Below are 20,285 nucleotides of genomic sequence, written 5' to 3'. Positions count from 1 at the left end.
AGGTGCACGGTCTAATGGAGTTTAGAAATTAGAAACTTCTGAAAGCTAGTTTTCTGCAGCCAACCGAAGTTTATCAACTGGTTTATTGCATAGCAAACTTTCTTGTCAAACTCGGAGACAATATATACTATATAGGCCTACTTTGCCTTGTTTGGAGTTTCCTCAAGTTCGCAAGGTTTTAGCCTGGCTTATATCGGTACATACTTTTATTAAGTTTGGGCCCATAAAGTATTTGAGAATGACTGTCAACAAGTCATTCTTAAGGAATTTCAAATTCATCTTATAAGAAATTATAGGTATAGAATTATGGTTACAATTTATGAATGGAATATATTACATTATTGTTCTACAGTTACGTCTAATCAAGGGTGGTACTTTTTAATAATGCATTTACTGTTGATATTAATGAAATGACTAATATAATGTATCTTGTTGTTTAGCTTCAAGCAACAATCGACACGTTCACATACACTATCAGCTAATTGTAACGAGATGTATGAATTAGCATATATCACGATTTAAACTTCCTTCGTGCCTTTAAAACAGTACTTTATAAAGTAAAAGAGATTCGTTATAAACCATCATTAATATGGAGATAGATGATAAACGAAATATGAACAGAACAATGTAATAGACAACCAACGAATTTTATTAGGCGAATACTAAAATGAATTGGAAAATATTGCGTTGACTGCATCATGATTTTATCTGTAGTTTGGTTGACTGTGAAGACAGTTAAATACCCCCATGAGACTCCATGGATACCCGAGCAGTGGAAACAGAAGAAAAATTGAATGAATTCAAATAGAAAATTAAGGGATACATTAATTTGTTTAAAGGGCAGAATTGTGAAATTCTAGAAAATGAGGATCGTACTGTATTTTGAAAAAAAATTCTTTGAACATGCCATCATAAAGAAGATGGAAAACGGAAGCCGGAAAAGTAAGGAATGTAATGTTTGGAATGAGTTACAGCCATGTGTGTAGCAGAAGGAATTGACAACAAGAACATTGAGCTCATTATGGAATCGTAACATTACATTAATTGATGCGTAATACTCGGTAAAAGAGAAAGATATGCCTATTAGACCCATCGTTAGTCGGGCTCCAGACGGAGTTTTGTCTTAATATTAGTAAAAATATAAATATTTTTGCACATATGGCGTTTCATACGTGTATTACTTGAGTTTGGATTTTCAGACAAAAATCAAAACGACGACGTGTGGAATTACATAAAAAAGACAATAAATACAGACTTGGAGCAAGTCTAACCCATCGTATGCCAACATTTATGACAACGGGTCGTTCTGGTCGCAATTTGTATCCACACTAGAACCCTGAGAGTAGTAGAACGTCCCTTCTATAATTAGGCCTATACCATGAGACAATTTTGTTTATTGTTGGAAAGATTGATACATTTAAGTCTAATTAAATTATAAAAATAACAACAAAATATTTCTTTTTTAGATTTGTTGATAATATTTTACTCGCTCACTTGATATTGTTTTCTATGTTTATTTAAGTTGTCATTTATCCAGGTAAATGCGTAAGAAAAAAGGTAAATCAAATAAACTGGACTTACGCAGTTAATGGAAACGTTTGACGTCCAAACACGGAAGCATCATCGGTGATGTGATGCGTCCATGATTGGACGTGAAAACGTTGCGAATAATGAATTACGTAAGTCTAGTTGATATTGTGTTTTGTTTTGCCAGTTTTAGACAATGCTACTACACATTGGATAGCCATAATATTAAATGATAGGCATAAAGGATAGTTATAGAAAAATGATATGCATGATAGCTATAGTAACATAACAAAATTACGGAATAACATTAACGAAGCACACTTCAACTCAGTTGCTTATTATTTAAAAGCTTTCAATAAATAAGTCATTAACTTGTACAGCCTTCAAATATTTTTTAATGGATTTTTTAATTTACCTCACTGTCGATATTGATTTAATATTAATTAAATGAACATCACATTGATTGAATGTTCGTGAAGGACGATTGTTTTTAGCTTTTGTAATTAAAATAATTGAAAACAACACTCGAAAAAAAAACGAATGAAAGAACAACATACAAATCAATATGAAGAGAGAATTTGTAAAGCTCAGCTACAAGCATGAATTTCAGATATAACAATTAAACAACAAAAAATGAAACAATTGCTTAAAAAAAACAATACAATATGCTTGTACAGAAGAATATTGTTTTTGCTTCATCTTGCCAGGGAAGGGTAAACATTTTACTCTTCCCTGATCCGTGCCTTTGAACATGGCAATAATGCATTAAATGGCAAGATGATATTTAAAAAACAATACATGTTTAGGTCGTAAACACAAACACCTGTTTAACCTTTCGTCTTAATGTCAACTTTATAGATATCTTGCCGTGTTGTATACATTATGTTTATACAGTAGCAAACAGAACCAAACACCCAAATATTTGTCTGTTAGAAGAGATAAATTTCTTATTATATTTTGTTTTAAGGTTCTGGTGGGGTTTCTGGACTGCAGCACAGTTCATAACTGTATTTTAATAAATACTCGTCACAATGATCGCTGGTGCTTCAGACATCAAGCATCAAGGACACAGGCTTTTTTCCATTCTATAGCAATCAGGTTACCCCGTGTCTGGAACCAGCTTCCCAGACCGTTGCCAGACGCTGCAGTCCTAGAAAGCCTATCAGCCTTCATTAGAAAAGTTCATATTCATTTTGATTCGCTGTAACTGTATTTTGTCTTTACGTCTTTTATGTGTAAACTGACTTTGAGGTTGGGTCAACCGGCTCAGCTACAGTGATTAAGTTCACTTAGGTTGACCCTGGTCTCCCCAATTTCAGTTTTTTTGTTTTGTATATACTTAAATAGACCAAATAAATAATGAAATGAAATGAAATGAAACTACTGATTCAATGTTCTGTTGAAGTGAAAAGGTGCAGTTTAGTTTATCGTTATCAGAAGTGCATTGGGGGCCAAAAGGCAATATAAGAAAGTAAGAAACAAGTGAAACTTAAGCTAGAATTGATTTTAGAAATAAACATTTAGTGTGTTCGTTTCTTGTCCAACAATTGTCTTCAATGTCGTTTTTTCTTTTCGTAATAATTAATATCCTCATTTGGAGTACTAATGTTCTTCCATCACGCATGCTAAAAAATTATTTAAAAAAATATATTTTCTACTCGTTTCAGTAACTAATGAAACAGGGTTTATTATACTGAAGCTAGATTTAACAATATTTGTTTGCCTGCTTTTATAAGTCTTGATTTAATTTGTTCTTGATTTAATCTCTCTAATGTATCGGTTGTTTCAGCATTGGTGTTATCGCAGTGTACGCTCTGTCTTCCGAGTGTAATAAATCAACCTCGAACATGCAATAAATACTATGTTATTTATCTCTTTACTAATTGATAGGGTTAATGCAACTTACAATCTAGAATGTGCAAATGTTTTTCAATGAAATTCATCCGTTTGTCATATTCAAGATTGTGTCATGTTAACTCCTGTCACCCAGGGATGACAAATCATTGAAATGATATAGGATGACAATATAAAAGCTCTAACACATTAAACTTGCCTTATGTTATGAAGCCAAAGGATATGTTAAATGAGTATGGATGGATGTTGTATGATTTCACTTGGCTCGTTACGCAATTCCAAATTACAACCACTCATCTTTTCTATTTATCTTCTTATTTTTTAAATAAATATATTAAATATCTTACTGATTTAGATATAATGTAGTCTAATGCGTATAGTAAATATTGTATAAGATATAATGTCTATACAATAAGTATTTATTCTAATTTTCTTAAAGTGTTCAACTCTTTTTCTGAAAGAAGATTATTATATATATATATATATTATTTTTTAAAGTTAATGAACACGTTTGGGTGACAAAAGTTCAAATCTCATCTTTTTAATTAGATTAATTAGATGCCTATTTGAATTGTATTTGTTGATATTAGATTCACCGCCCTGTAATCTGTTTATTTTTTATTTATTTATTTTTTATTTTATATATTCGGTATATCTTTATTTAAAAAAAAGTCAAATGACACAAACAGCCGACTAGTGTCGTTTGTCACAGTCAGTATAGGTTAGACCTTCAGAGGCCTACCTTTAGATGTCGTTCATTACATTTGTATCTGACATGATGAAAGGTAATTGTTATCACTTTAATAGCAGACTGTTCGGTACATACAATCACGTTTGGTTCATTAGAGTATCAAGGTAGTTGCACTAACTTTTATTAGTTTCATCCTGAAATCATTTCCTTTTCTTTTACCCTGATAAAAGTGCATTCGATGTTTTGTTCAAAATCTTCATTGGTCATTAGAATCATAACCACAACGTTGTTAAGATTATTTACACAATTCCTTCAATTTCCCCATGTTCCTGTGGCCTTATTCACCAATTGAATATAAAACACAGTAAAAACAGTTAACCTTAATATCATAATTTAAAATTCTCTGCTATAGAAAAAATACAATCTTATCATAGAGTTTGTTTTGTCAAAAAGTATACATTGGTTTAGATGTTTATTTAGCGATACTTATGTGTAATGTATTATTTATTCAATCTATTTACACGTACATTCATTTGATATTATAATGTTGATTTTGCATTGTTCATATTAGGAGATATTTCGATCTGAAAAGAATTGTTACGTATAATTACTTTATAAGGCATTATGACAAGATATTTCAGTTGTGTTATGTGTTTAAATGTGTGTGGCTATTTTATTTGAAATATTGGGATTTGGAATGTAGGCTATGGTCGAAAGGGGGAAATTGTTGGTATGGTGCGATTTGTCGCATTCAAATTACTCAAAATTGTACTTTTTTGTACAGTTGAAATTAGTTGGTACTTGAAACTGAAGTACCGTCGTTTAATAAGCAATTTTAAAGGCCAGGTGCGGGCAAAAAATTTCTATTGATCATACATTCCAATAATTATCGATCTATAGTTTCCCCTATGTTTCATAATTTTTGGGATTTTATTTGTGTTACACGAGCTTGTTGAAAATAAGCACTTTCTTATCAGTGGGGGGATAGTTCAAATTACACAGTAAAATCTCTATTCTTTTGTACACAAATTTTGTAAATAGAGAGGCATTTTAAAAAGCTACGAAAAATAAACAGTGTGGTAAAAAATTTTATCAGATGACTAAGTATAGGTAATATAACTTGAATATTACATTTCTGGAATTTTTATTCAACTTCAAATTTCTATTTTCATGCTATAGCAAAAATTATCCACCGTATATCCACCACATTTTTTCACCTTCTAGGGAGTCACAAGACATGTTATTACATTAGGTTAACTACCTAACTACTGAAAAAAATTCTTCCTGGTTTTTATGGAAGAATTGTGCCAAATTTTGTATTTGACCATATTAAGGGAAATTCATGTTTTTTCGTCGTGATTTCTGTTACAAATATTTGATTTATATACAATTAACCAAATATTATATTTAAAATTCATGCCTGTACCTGAGCTTTAACGTTTTAGGCCCAAGTTAATCAACCGAAACGAGTAGAGTATTAGATGTGAATTGGATCAGTGATTTAGTTGATTTCATAATTTAAACCTCTAGAGGGTGCTATATAATTTAGTGTATTTAATTTCAGAATTAAAACATTATTCCTAGGTTCTTGGAGTATTTAACTTTTTTTTTAATTAGAAAACTATTGTCTTAATGTATTTTGCATGTACTAATGCATATATACAGACTATATAACTTCTTGCATAATCAGTTGCCTCGGGCCGGGGTCACCACATACGTACGTAGGGCAACTACCAATTTAAATGGTCGGTCCCGATGGGCAACCAAGTAAAAACAAATATAATACTGTTTTGCATCAGTTTTGGCCTACATGAACACTTTAAGAAATAAATAAATATGTAAACAATGTTTTTGAAAAAACACCAGTGCATTGATAATCTTGGAAGCTTTGGATTTAGCAATCATAGTAAAATTCCGGGTATAGACCTATAATATAACTTTATATTTATACTTCTTTTATATCAAAACTTTGAATACTTATTTAGACTTATAATACTATATATTAAAATAGTCACTACAAAAATGTAGATGTAGATTTATGTATTGCGTCAATTCAATCCAGTTTTTACAATCATGATCCAAATGATGTCTTGAGTGCTTCGCCCTAATTTACCCAACAATATTGATGATAAAGAGTGGAACTAACTAAGCTACCTGACGATTCAATATTATATTATACAAGAATTGCCCTGTGTGTACCCAATTAAAGTGAACAACTCAGTTGATTTTAATTATTTTCTTTCCCATTTGCAAATTCTGAATCAATCATTGTAGAGAATCGATCCGGTTTCTTTGTAAGAAAATACATTATTTTTCGATACTGTGTACAATCTGTAGCTAGTGAAGCGTGCCTCGAAGATGGTCTTGTACTTACAATATTCATCTTTTGCAGTGATTACAATCAGAAGATTATTCTTCATAATAATTACTTGAGTTTGAGAAACGATAGTGTTCATCATCGTTGACATTATTACATTTCTCATACGATGTACCCAGCAGGCAAAACGGCAACTGTTGAGGTTGGTAGATCTTAGCCTTTACAATACTGTAGGATTTTATTATGGGAATTACTCTGTTTTAGGATCACGTATACATTTCCAGGTGTTGGTCCATTAATTTTTAAGTGATACCATCAATAGACTGTTTGTGATGCGCCTGCTCAATAATTTCTTTTATTAGTGTATAATGGCGTTACTAGTGGTGAGGGGGTGTACATTACTATCATTAAACAATACCTTTATTAACATTATGTGTTTTGAACACCGTGTCACGGTGATGTGGAAAATGGTGCTTCTTTGTTTTAATTGTTTCTGTAAAAATAAGAAAGATTCATGAGGATTGATTTGTTCATGGCACGTTCATGTTCATTATGACGAATACTGCAGTACGGTAAAAAGGAATATAATTGGAAATAATATTTAATATCAAATTGGTTTTACGATAAATAATTTAATACTTTGAATTAATAATCATGATATGCTGGTCCATAACTTTTGTCCAATAGCAGACATCCAAAATGGGCGGATCCACAATTTTCCCGAGGTGGGTAAATTGACAAACAATTTTGAGTGAACGTGCTAGACGTCACTATAAAATCTAGTTTCAATTACTGGTTTCTTGTGTTTTTAATTCTATTTTTAAAAATGTTTATGTTATTTATTCTATGTTTTTAAATTTTAAATGTATTATGTATTAAATTGTATAGGAATGACTATGAAAAACAATAGAATAGCCGGTTAACCTTTAACCTTTGATAGTAAAACTATTTTGTTTTGCAAAATATGCCTCCGCCGCCGCGCAGAAAATTTACTTTTCCGTCCACTAAACAGGTAGGAATATTTAAGTAGAATACGTCTAATACATGCGCATTTATCAGTCAGTATGAAGTGTAACATTAGGAGAATGTAAAGGGTTAGAAATGTTATAGCCCAGCCAGGCAGGCCACGTGTGTTTCAATAGCCTTTATGTGTATTTATTATACGTACTGTACTATGAATGAAGACGCACGAGTCCCATTTCCAAGGTGCTATCGGAGATGTCTCTATTGAGCATGCGCTAGATTGTGCATATACCGTAATAATTGTTGTTGCAGCAACAACCTGTGTCTTCAATTGCAACCAGTCCCAGTGAGTCTCAGAACCAAAATGATGGTATTTTATTTTATGCTACAGTATTTAATATATATACCAGGAAGAAGAAATCGAGATTGGTATCATCCAGCTTGGAAATATTTTCAGACCATTTTTTTATTATTATTATATCAATAAATGACCAAAGGCAAAATATATGCCATCCATTCTTAATTCCTTCTTACTACTAGAAAATCATAATAAAGAAATGTGTTTTAATTAAATGAGTTTATGTGTACTATGTATTACTATTAATAAATGCGCAGCAGTTGCCTATAAACATATACCTTTTTGAATATTAATTTTACCTCGCTAAAAATAAAATAAAGGCCCACCACTATTTATGCTTCTTACTTGGATGCATTGCAAAAACGTAGGTGCAAGCAATGCAATTGCAAATGACCGATCACAAGCAACAGTTTGGGTGATCCATGATTGATCAAATTATTTACGGTGGTCTTCTATGATGTGTCCAAGTGTGAACCATACTTTATTTTGTCATCATTTATGTTGCTATCATGTTGTCACCAAACACGTGTATGTACTGTACACATAAAATAATAGTTAATACTACAGTGTTTCAAAGTTCCAATATACTAGCTTAAGCCTACACCGAACAATAAATAAATTTCATGCATTATCCTACATACTATTTTCAATTCTTGATTCAATCAATCAATATTTTGATTCCCTTTTTTGAACAGGAATCTAGGACATCCAGTGGGGGATCTGTGTTTTATCCAATCAAATCAAACAATAGCAAAGATAGGTCAGCTGAAACTGAGACGTTAAAACCGAGATCATTATGGATTGGACCAAGAATAGAGATTACCGGATCATGTGAGTCACTTGACAAAGAAGTGGAAGACTTAAACTCATGGTAAGAATACTAATTTTAGTATGTTTCTCCAATAGAGACCAGTTACGTGCATATAAGGGCAGAGTAGACAGTTTGATTAAGTATTTCACTACTATCCCGAGTTATACCGTATAACTTGCAGACCAAAGCCTTTAATATCTCCTACTAAACCATGCTGATAATGATCATGCCGTTCACGTTGGGACACATGATTTCTCTTTTTTAGGCTACATGTTTGAATCCATTTTTGTAAAACATGTTTTTTTTAAAATAATTTCTTTGAATCGAACATGTTTGTTTGAGTTTTCGGCCATCTATACATCTTGCACATTCAGGTTGTAGAGAGGTCAAAGATAGCAGCACATAGTATGGGTATCGGTATATAATTCAGCATACTGTAGCTCATTAAACATATATTGTTTCAAGAGACTTTTGACTTTAATTATTGTTTAAAGCTTTTTTTTCTACTACAATCAGTAGTTATGGTAAGCTTAAAATAGTGTATACAAATTGAAGCAAAATACACAATAGCATATTCAGAAAAACACTTGTATTATGTAATCAACGGTGATTGAAAGTATCAACTACATTTGCAAAAAAGCAACTGATTTACAATGCATATTTTTTAGAAGCAGGTCAGAACATACAGTATCGATCAACCCATTTCAACCAATCAGAACCATAGTTTATATCGTTTCCTGTAATTTTAATAGTAAATACACAGGTTAAAACTAACGGTACATCATACCAGGGAGTTGTCATACTTCTGTAGTTCTTGCTGATATGAGTGCCATCATGGTAAAAATATTTTACTGTATAAAACCTTAACACACACACGAAGAAAACATTTGTCTTTGTTTTTCAGTTTCATAATTCCAAAGAAAGAAAAAGCATAACTTGAAGGGGGTGGGATGTTGGGAGAGGGTGTCTGTGAGTGCCATCAATGTATTTGCTTTTAAAATTTCAGCCTACTTCAGTTCCATCTTAAATATGGTTTAATAAATAAACACCTTCAGCTATAAATTATAGTGAGTGGCTGTTTAAATAGTGTAAAACAGTGGAAGTCCAAGGCTCACTCCAACACGAAACGGAGACTGTTGGGCAATTCAACAAAAAAAAAGCAACCTGTTGCCCTATAGTTTTTTACTTCTAAATGGCCAAAATCTGAAGTCTACCTTTTTGGATTGCTTAGCATAGACACAACATTGATTCAACATGGAAGCAGAGGATTAATTGAATAAAAGTTTATTGAAAAGCAGGTGTGTTGAATTCTTTGAAACCCTGCTTGTTCTAGAACAATCTGCCAACTCATGAAATTTTTCCCATTACCATGGAGGTAAATGATTCATTAAACATTCATTATTTGTATTCAAATATACAAATAATGTTGATACTTAATGTAATGAAAGTAACAACTAATGTTTTTTAGGAATAATGTTCTGTACAGTATGATAAAATATTGATTTTGGATACTACTGTATTATAATAATTTTTATTGGTACCGTCAATGGAACATGTGAAAACAATTTTCTGAAATCAAATAATAAATATGCAATTGATTAATGTTATTGGCTAGAGGCATACAGTAACCAAGGAAATATATATGCAGCAACAATGTAATTTAAATTAGAATTGACTTCTTAGGCAAAATTGATACTGTACATCAAATTGAATTTATTTGCCTTGTGAAATTAAGATAATTTATTATATCGCGATATCGAAAAGAAAACAAAAGAAATTTATTTCTCTAATAAATCTAAAGATTAGATATTTTAAATGATTTGATAAAAAGTGTATGGTTGAATATTGTTTAATAATTAATTAAGGAGGTTGTAAATGTAATGTAAACAAAATTAAACATCTTCTAAATATACTTGTTATGCCTCCTCACATGTTGATAGTAGAGTCATTGGTAGGATTACTTAGACCCCATTTACACTTACGATTTAGGCCGGCCCTGGGTCGGCAATTGATAAGTGTAAATACTCCAAAAAGTTAGGCCGGCCCTGGGCCGGACGCAGATCTGGGCCACCTCTCCAGGTACTGTAGGTTCAGGAGCGGCTTTTACGTTTGGGCCGGCTTACCCAGTGAACTGTGAACAACGTTTGACCTTTTCATGAGGTTGTTGTTATGACGATCCAACATTTTCAGTACATACCTTCCTCCTTTTCGGGCGACAATTTGTTTTCTTCATCATTTATATAGTTAAATTTATTTTCAGACATCTTCTTTCAATAAAGTATTCCTCCGCTTGTTTCGCATATACATAAAATACAGCCATATTATATATAAAACAGTGGAGTTCATTTTGTTTTTAATGGGACAAAAAAACAACAATACAGTATAAATATAAAATAGTCGGTTCGCGCGGAGAGTTGTGAATTGACGATCGAGAGAGAAAAATGTAAACAAACTGTACTTCGTATCCCAGCATGCAATGGTACTTCCGATAAAATTATTTACGACCAGTAATCTGCGTCGCTAGTGTAAACGCTCTGGGGCCGGCCTAAAAGGTAAATATTTGCAACCGGCCCTGGACCCAAACGTAAGTGTAAATGGGGTCTTAATAGTACTATATTTTCAGCATACAGTAAAAGTTATCCTTTTAAAAAATGTTTTTTTAATTAATTACATTTTTTTAGCATCGGTATAATTTATCCTCTAAAATTGAAGGTAGAGTAGATAATATAATTACAACATAACAATATGTGTTCCAACAGAAATGCCTACAGAGTTGTATTGTATAAAGTTGCAAAACTTCATGGGATTGTTAATGAGAGTTCTTTCTTCTCTCAAACAAATTCAAATTATAAACAGAAATTACACTTTTTTTAAATTTGTTTAAATTTTAATAAACTTCAGTTTAGTCTAGTCTTAACTTACTTAACTACTACTAGCTGATAGGATTGGAACATTGCACATTTGGAGATTGCTGTGTATGCTACCTAATCATTCCATCCATTATTTTCTTTCCGTGATATAAATTGCTAAACATTTTTGTCTTTTAAGCTACCTGTCCAGATTAAAGATCTAATCCGAAATTTCTTGTTTTGACATTAATAAGAAAAGATGATTGATCGTTTAAACTAAAAGGTCACATAATATGTCCTGAAAATATTCAATGAATTCTATAAATTCAAATTGATTTCTCAGTTTTGTTCAGTTCAATTTATTTCATACACAGTTTAATTAATTGGCTAATTCAAAGTACAATTTGTCACTTGGCATACTGCAGATTTGCTGATTGCTTGGTTCAGGATGGTAAAGCATACTGTAGATGGTTCCAGACTATCAAGTATCGACAGGAAGATTCCCAATATTGTTGAGTGATCTTGTGTGTCTGCTAAAGGCATAGGTACAAATTTCTCCCTATGTGTTTGGATAACAAAAAAATTATCCTGATAGAGCCTACATTTACTTCCAAAGTTCAATCTTTTTTCTTTATCTGAATGATGTTTCCTTCTTCATCTATTGATTGTATTTTAGCTTTTCTTATCGAGATGAATGTTCTAACATTCTTTCTGGATAATGACTGAGTTTTGTTTAAGTTCAGAAAGCCTTTTTACTCATTGATTATTTTCTTATTTATTTTATTTTATTCAATCGAAACCAACAGCGATAATTACCGCCACTAATAGGTTTGATTCAAAGAAAGCCAGAACTGTTTAAAGCACCTTGATTGGTCCTAACATTGATCAAGGGCTTCTCTCATCCAGTACCCACCTTGACCAGAGGAAAGGCATGGGCCAATACGTCTGAGGCAGATACTACAGTAGATGCAGAGGCTGCCATAAGAGTCATCAATGCTCATTTCAAATGCCTAACCGGACTCCAGCTCCATATGTAGCACCCGATATTCCCAGAATTGGTCTCCCATCCAAGCTCTAACCAGGCCCAATGTTGCTTAACTTCAAAGTGATCTGACGAGATCCGGTGTTTCAATGTGGTAAAGCCGTATAGCCATATTTGATCTTGTTTGTTGAATACCTTAAATTAGTGTTCTTTTGTTTGACATCAGACTGGTGGTCCAGGATTCTACTTTTGACTGTTTCTCCATGTGTAAAATGCAACCACAAGTTTTTCTATCTTTTGGGTGTACTAAATCTGATTCCATTCTGTAGTACTGTATAAAGAAAGCAAAGTGACTGAAGTGTTAGATTTCGGTGTTTGCTTTTTTGAGGATAGTTTTTGAAGTGCATCTTTATTTGAGCCTTTTTCCACTTCTACCAATGTGGATCTGCTGGAGTTTCAGTGAAACTATACTGTAAGACACTTTCCACTTTGTAGACTAATAATTTCCAAAAAATGAATCAGTTTAAAATGTCTGATTCTTATTATTTACTGTGTTTTTGTTTTCTATGATTGGTCATAGTGGTCAAGTATGCATGATGTTAAATACTTGATAGGCTGTAAAAGAAAAAAGATCTTTTACAATCACAACAGTGATCTGCCTTAAATTTATTTACACACTGTACCATACAATAGTAGTAGTCTCTAGAAAATATCTGATGTCTCATTATTCATGACAGTTTTTCCACCTTCAGTCACTTACGTTCATTTGCTTTGAGCACTTATGTTAATTTCTAGAAATAAGCCTGAGAACAAAATGTACTGTATCCGATTTATTATCTATGTTGTATTCATCAGATTATGGTACAGTGTAAATATAGTATAAATTCACTGAAACATTCAAAAGTTTGTATTCTTTATAATTTACCTGTGAACCTGATCATTTGTATCCATACTACATGCAGGGAACCTCCTAGCCACCATTTATTGTTTTGCTTGTCACGATACTGTACTGACAGTACTGTAGTTAAGTGCTTAAGTTAACATTATAAGGTTTTATTTGTCCAATCAGTTCTTTTTATCTTATCAGATTTCATTATCTAAGATTAAAGAAAAACATATGTAAATATATGTATGTAGCTGGTTAATTTAAAAAATGAATGCAACATAATTGACTTAAAAGCAATTTAAGATGATACTTTTGCTATTAAAGCATGTTTTATAAATACGACCCTTTTCAGTGATTATAGCACTATTGTATTTTGAATCGGACTATTAATAATTATATATTTTTTTTAATGAAAATAATATGTATTTATAAAATCACAAAAAAATATTATTACGATATTATTTACAAATTATTAGAAAAGTTGCCAATAAAATATAATAAATGGAAATCAAATATGCTCTTCTATAATTGTAGGCTTAGGAAAACTATGTAAACAGTAATTAAAATGGCCACTTAATGATGCTTTCATTATTGATTAAATTCTTACAATTTAAATTGGCATTATAAATTATACATTCCTGAATGGCTGTGATGCATCTTTAGAATGTCTGGACTTGGCAATAAATGTAAACTCTTGAGAGGTAATTTTAGGAATGAATTATTTAGCTAACATATTGAATTCAGTTACTAAGATTTGCACCACTGCTCATAGCGATACGGTGCAAATCAATTGATGGAGGAGGCTGCTCTGGGTATTCCATGTCAGTTAATAATTCAATAACATCTTCATAAAATTCACCTTCAGAAAAATAATTTGTATATAAAATTAATATAAAATGTAAAAGTTGTTTTTTTAGAGGATAACAGTGTTCGTCATTAACTCCACACATAATACTGTAATAATATTCCTAAAGACCTTGTTTGTGTACAGTGTGTTTCTGGTTTGTCTTGTGGACAGGATTGCTACTGTACCCCATTGAGAAGAATAGAGAATATTTATTATTAAAATAATTAAAGAATAATAAATATGACAAATTAATTTTGTTTTTAGTGCATTTATGTGTCAATAGAGTTTCTGATCATCTGTAAAAAAGGTACAGTAATAATGGTGTTTCCAAGATTGGGTTAGATTCAAGTACTGCCTACTTCATTGTACAGTGTAATGTTTACTTTGTTGCAATAAAGAATTTGAATATAAATTTGGATGATTTATTTGAAGTAAAGTATTTATTGTGTGGGAGGCTTGAGAATTCAGAAGAGATGTTTTAGTTATACTGCCCTCTATTATTCATTTACTGTATGTTTCATTTTCTAACTGTTTCATTTTCTAACTGGGTTTGCTGCCACCAAACTTCAAGTTCATATAAAAAAAGTGAACAAGTCATGTTTTCACTTCATGAACCTTCACATAAACCGTGATAGTTTTCTGGCTTTAGATTTGGCTTGCAGAAATATTTAGTTTTTAGCATAGCTTTTTTCAAGTAATTCTATCAGTTAAAGCCCCATTCCCTACGTTTTTTAGATCTAATTTAAGATCACAAACTATATTTAATGTAAAAATAATACTATATGGTCCTATTGCGATAACTTTTTTCGTCTTTAAACGGTTAAAAATGTGAAAAATAAGTCGATTTTAATGATTATAGCGGCCCGCTATAAATCCCAAAATGCATTGCGCGCGGATTGATATTTTTGTTTTTCACCTGTAATTCGCCCACTTTTCGATCAATCGTGAGGCCAAAACAAATGGAAGACTCCTAACTTTTCAGCGAAAATACCGGGTTTTCCCCAATTTGTATCAACGGAGTCTGGCAAAAATAGAAAGACAATTAATGCAGCAACTATACAACGTCAGGCTAGGTATATAGCTAGCGTACGATGTTCGCACGTTACCGATGTTTACCAGCTAGGCCTACAAAACTAAGCCTAGGCAGGCTAGGCCTATGACCGTCCACAAGAGGTCGATCGCCGCGAGCTACTTAGGTAGTGCATTGTTTCTCACTTTTTATCATAATTTACCATAAAACGTACATTTAAGACAAGGAATGACATGGTTTAATGTTTTTAAAGTGATATATATGTATTATTTTCCAAAAAACGTCCAAAATTGCAGGGAAGGGGTCTTTAATTTAATATCAGTATCAGTAATTTAACCAATCACGACCTGATAGATTGTCCAAACTGTGTCTTGTGATTGGCCCACTCACGTGCGTTGTGCCTACAAGTATGTCCTCTTTTGCGTCCAAGTGGGAACCAAGCTTAAATTGCTGACCTTTACATTTACAGAAAGTAAAAGAAAGATTTTAATGAAAATGTAGACAAGACTTGATAAATGGTTTTAAGCCATTTAGTCATATTAAAGTAAAATTGCACTAATTAAGCAAAAGTAGATTTCATGTATTCTGTACAAGTTACTTTATACTGTGTAATTTGCTATTCATTGTCCCTGCCATTAGAGATAGAAAATGTACATAAGGACAAATTAATTACTATATTTGCCAATTTTTTTTTAAATAATTAATAACGTAAAAGCTTTTCCTTGTTAAATTTTGAAATAATAGCTTTCATTGTATCTTTTGACCTTCTGTATTTTTGTAGATACTATGAAATGAAATCACTTTGTAGTCATTGGTTGAACTCTTTTCTTGGATTTGATGACATAGACACAAACTTATATGCCTTTTTAAAAACGAGGCACTGTGTTTTATGAAAACTAATAATTAAAGATGTCATAATCTACTGTACCCTCACAACCATGTTTGTCACCTCTCACATGTTTGTCACCGATTTGGGCGAACATCTGGTACGCAGGAGTAAATATGATTGGTTAGAGGTCAAAATAGTTTATGCATGACTTTCGTATTGTATGCGGTGTTCACTAATCTTGTACCTTGAGCTGTTGTGATGAACGAAAGATCCGTGTTGTACGAGGTGGCTTCCACTAATCTTTTCCTGGTTCAGATCTATGGAGTTGTTCGTCGCGTACAATATGAAAGCCGTAGGTCTGAACAGGCCCTTGCTCTTGCATACCAGATGTTCAGTTTGTATAAAACGCGTTAATCAAGTCTGTTAATTATAAGACAACCTTGCTTGCAATAAGTCCATGTATCTGAACATACCCTTTGCCTTGTTTTTCTGTTTGTACCATCTTTACGTGTATTGTGGTTTTGAAAGCATAAATAAAAGATGATATAAAATGAAGTTCTTCTTGATTTACTGAGTAGCTTCGTGATATGATTTATGGATTCTGAATTCTGATTATTAATTTATATATGTACATATGACGTACTACTGTATATTCAATACTATATTCATTGCTTTTTATGACAAAGATTTTTCAAATGTATTTCATTTTCTATTCTTATCATTTTATATTGTCTCTTAATTACTTTCAACTGATATTAGATGTTGAACTAAATTTAAATGAAATGAAAAACATCTGCTGGTTTTTATCCATTATAAACTAATTTAGAACTGGTTTCATTAAAAAAAAATGATGCACATATTTTTTTCACAAGCAAACTGTAAGCATTTAGTGATGACATACTGCTGGGTATGAAAAGGCTGTTAAAAAACACATTTAGTTTTCTAATTTATATTTTCTTTCCAAGCTTTTGGGGGACTTTTGTAACCCCCCAGGTCATTAGATACTTTGCATGCACAGCCCCATCAGGGCATATGGCCCTTCTGTCGTGCAAATCTTGGCAGCACTGATCACTTACTTTGATGTAGCAGAAACATTAACTATCCTCTGCACCAATGATTGACTTAACACACTGACAATGTTTACTGTTAAATTGATACAATCATGTAATCCAGGCGTGAATTGTTTATTTTGATGGCACTTAATTTTAATCAAATTAAATTGTTGACTATACCTCAATTAATCGTCATTAAAACCTAATTGATTGACTTACAGTTCTTGAGGAAACAGGAATTTTACAGATTTCATCATCCTACAATGTAATTACCAAATAAAAATTTTAAATAGTATTATTTTTATGACCAGGATTTGATTTATTTAATAATGTTTACATACCTCGGATCTTGGCGACAACTTAAAAATGGAATAGTAATTATTTTTTTACTGATAAAAATAGTTAAAGTAAATTCATATACTCTAACTAATAGAATCTTTCTCATATCATCACTTACAGTAGATCATTTTTGCAACGATTAAGAAATATTAAGTAGAAAAATGGCCTCTCTGTGAGTCATCGATCTTCAACTACATTATGCCTGAATTTTTTACAGTATGGTATGGTCTAGTCGGCGATATTTTATTATTTATTTATTTTAAAGTTTAAGATATACTTTTGTTATTTTGAACCTTTTTTTACCTCTTACAGTTGAAAATATTTGTCTTTCAATAGCAGTGATTTTAATCTCTGCAATGAAAATAAATTCATGATATATGTTATAACAACGTTCTAGGAGTTTGTGTGTACGGTACATTAGGAAACTGCTCTACGTACTCTGAAATTAGTTTCCATGGAAATGAAGAAATACACCTGACCACATTCTGTACATGTTACATACGATCAAAAGGCTATGAAAATCAACCTCAGTAAGATCATTACATCTCACAATATTTACATAATGCAATCGAGTCATATTAACCAAGGAATTTATATTAATATTATACCTAATGTCTCATTAACTTTTTCACTGTTAATAAAATATCACGAACTCATATTAATTTTACTATGACACATATTTAATATGTAAGTGCAGTATCTCAAATAAAATAAAATATTACTATAGTACAAAACATATTTGCTTATCAAATATTTATAATGTGTTAATGAAATACATACAAAGACATGTTTTTAATTTCTTAGTTTGTCATTTTTTTTAAATTTTCACTAAACATATATATCGCTTTAAGCAATTCTTAACATGCTATAATTAATTTCCGTAGTTTTCATAAAAAATTGTTTGTATTTAATAGCAAATCTGTATATTATTATTAATGAGCTGTGACTTGCCTGCAGATGAAATATGAAACATGCGATGATAAATGAGATGAGATATAAATTTTTTTTTAATAAATAGTGCAGACATTTTACTATTATCACAACCAACCACCTACAACCAAGAAATACATGATAAACAGGTTTTATATTGAAAAAAATAATCTGTAATGCCACTTTATAGAAAAACAGGTAGTACTGTATTAAAAAAAAATAACATAACAAATTGTAGCTTCTTTATAGATTACCACATTTAAGATTGTAGCTCTCCAGCCATTTTGCAATTAATTCAAAATGAAAACTTAATAAAACTGTGAGTATAATGATAACAAGGTTCAAGCATTCGGTGAAATTAACATGAATAATATTCTATACTTGTTTGTATGGTATAGTATAGGCTTTTACATCATCATTGCATTTTTAGTACGGATTATTTTCTTGAAAAGATTGTGCTGGTTAGATGTCATGTCATGTAATGTAGAATGTCAAAATTGTTATTCTGACCGAATTTTAATTTGAAATGTAAATGGTTCAATAGAGGTGGTGTGAAAATTTACTTTATGTTTTCTTGTTTTTTTTGTTATTATTATTTATTGCCAAAAACCAGTTACAAACATACAAAAACACAGAAACTAAGGGAGTAGGCAGGAACCTAAAAGTGAACCTAATCACTATAACAAGAGTTCAGGTTCCGTACTCCCAAAGTAACAACAATGATATATAATAAACTATATTTATATACAAATTAAAAAAAATAAATAAAGGATTCAAGAAAAAATACAAATAGACGAATCAACAGTGTCAATATAAAACAAAAGGATAAAATACTTATAGTCGATTCAACAAAGTCAATATAATAATTTAAAAATGTTGGAAAACTGTCTAAAATTAAAGAAATTTTAATCATTTCCGGTAACTCTTCCCATAACCTAGGGAATTAATTAATGTTACCACGATTTCATCACTCGATCACTTTTAATATATTAATTATTTGATTTTTGTGTCAGTGTGAATAAATTATAAAGTGTTTTCCTTATATTTTTTTATAGTTATTTGATAGAAATGTAGTGTTGATTGTGTAGGACTTTGCATTGAATCTTGTGAGCTGTATTATACATTTTTGGGCAACACACACAAGTGTAAGGCGACACCAAAGAGCTGTGTGTCTCTAGCTAAACTATCTTATAACACACATGAGTCAATAGGCGGTTGCTTAGCAACACAGCATCCCTACAAAGTCCTCCGAATATGTAGCAGGCCAGCAGGTTAGTGTTGGTGTCCTTTCTTTGCACGACACAATACTTTCCCAGACTACTCAAATCAAGTTGAACCGGCCTACCACCGACATCTGCCATGTTGGCTCATTATCAGTTTTCATTTACTTAAAAAAAACAGCGGACTAACATGATTTGATGGAAGTTACATCTTGATATTTTTATTATTGTTGAACTTGAAGTACATGGATAATTACAATCACATACTTGATCATTGGTTTATTGTATGCTGAAGTTCTTTATAGCCTCTTTGCCTGTGTTGTTTTCTCGTAATATAGCAAAGCCACGGTTGATGTTCTTTAGTTGTAAAAATAATCTATTGCCTAGGAGTTGTTGATGTCAATTTTGTTTGATATTATTTTGATAACTTATTGTTCACAAGGTAAGGAAATTTCTTCTGTTGACCTTGCAGATTTTATAAAACTGATAATTGTCAGTATCAAATTTATTAAAATAATTGTAATATTTTAAATAACCAGAAAGGTCAGGTGTATTAATAATAATTTAGAAACTGATTACCATTTTTATTAATTTATTTTGTACAACAATCTGATAGTAAAGTTCTCCATGACTTAATTAGAATTTGAGAATAACCAAAATACAATATTATTTAATTTCCAAAATTCTGAAAATTTGTCATCAATATATTACACTTATTTTTTTACATTTTTTGTATTGTTTGGATTTCATTATCACTCCAGTTTCACTTATCAGATATTTTTTAAAAACCTGTATTATCT

The 20,285-nt window shown here is 31.3% G+C and overlaps 1 protein-coding gene across 1 annotated transcript in view; it reads left to right on the top strand.

The window, feature by feature from the left end:
- LOC140052365 (3',5'-cyclic-AMP phosphodiesterase 4C-like) overlaps window positions 1-20,285 on the top strand; it is a 99,751-nt gene that overhangs the window by 13,687 nt on the left and 65,779 nt on the right. Inside the window, exon 2 of the mRNA XM_072097905.1 lies at window positions 8,406-8,581. Coding sequence (XP_071954006.1) covers window positions 8,406-8,581 — 176 coding nt within the window. The remainder of the gene's footprint in view (window positions 1-8,405; window positions 8,582-20,285) is intronic.

This window comes from Antedon mediterranea, chromosome 6, assembly GCF_964355755.1.
Source record: "Antedon mediterranea chromosome 6, ecAntMedi1.1, whole genome shotgun sequence".
In the NCBI taxonomy this organism is placed as follows: Eukaryota; Metazoa; Echinodermata; class Crinoidea; order Comatulida; family Antedonidae; genus Antedon; species Antedon mediterranea.
The sequence above is the reverse complement of the archived record's forward strand: the minus strand, read 5'-3'. Positions and strand labels throughout refer to the sequence as shown.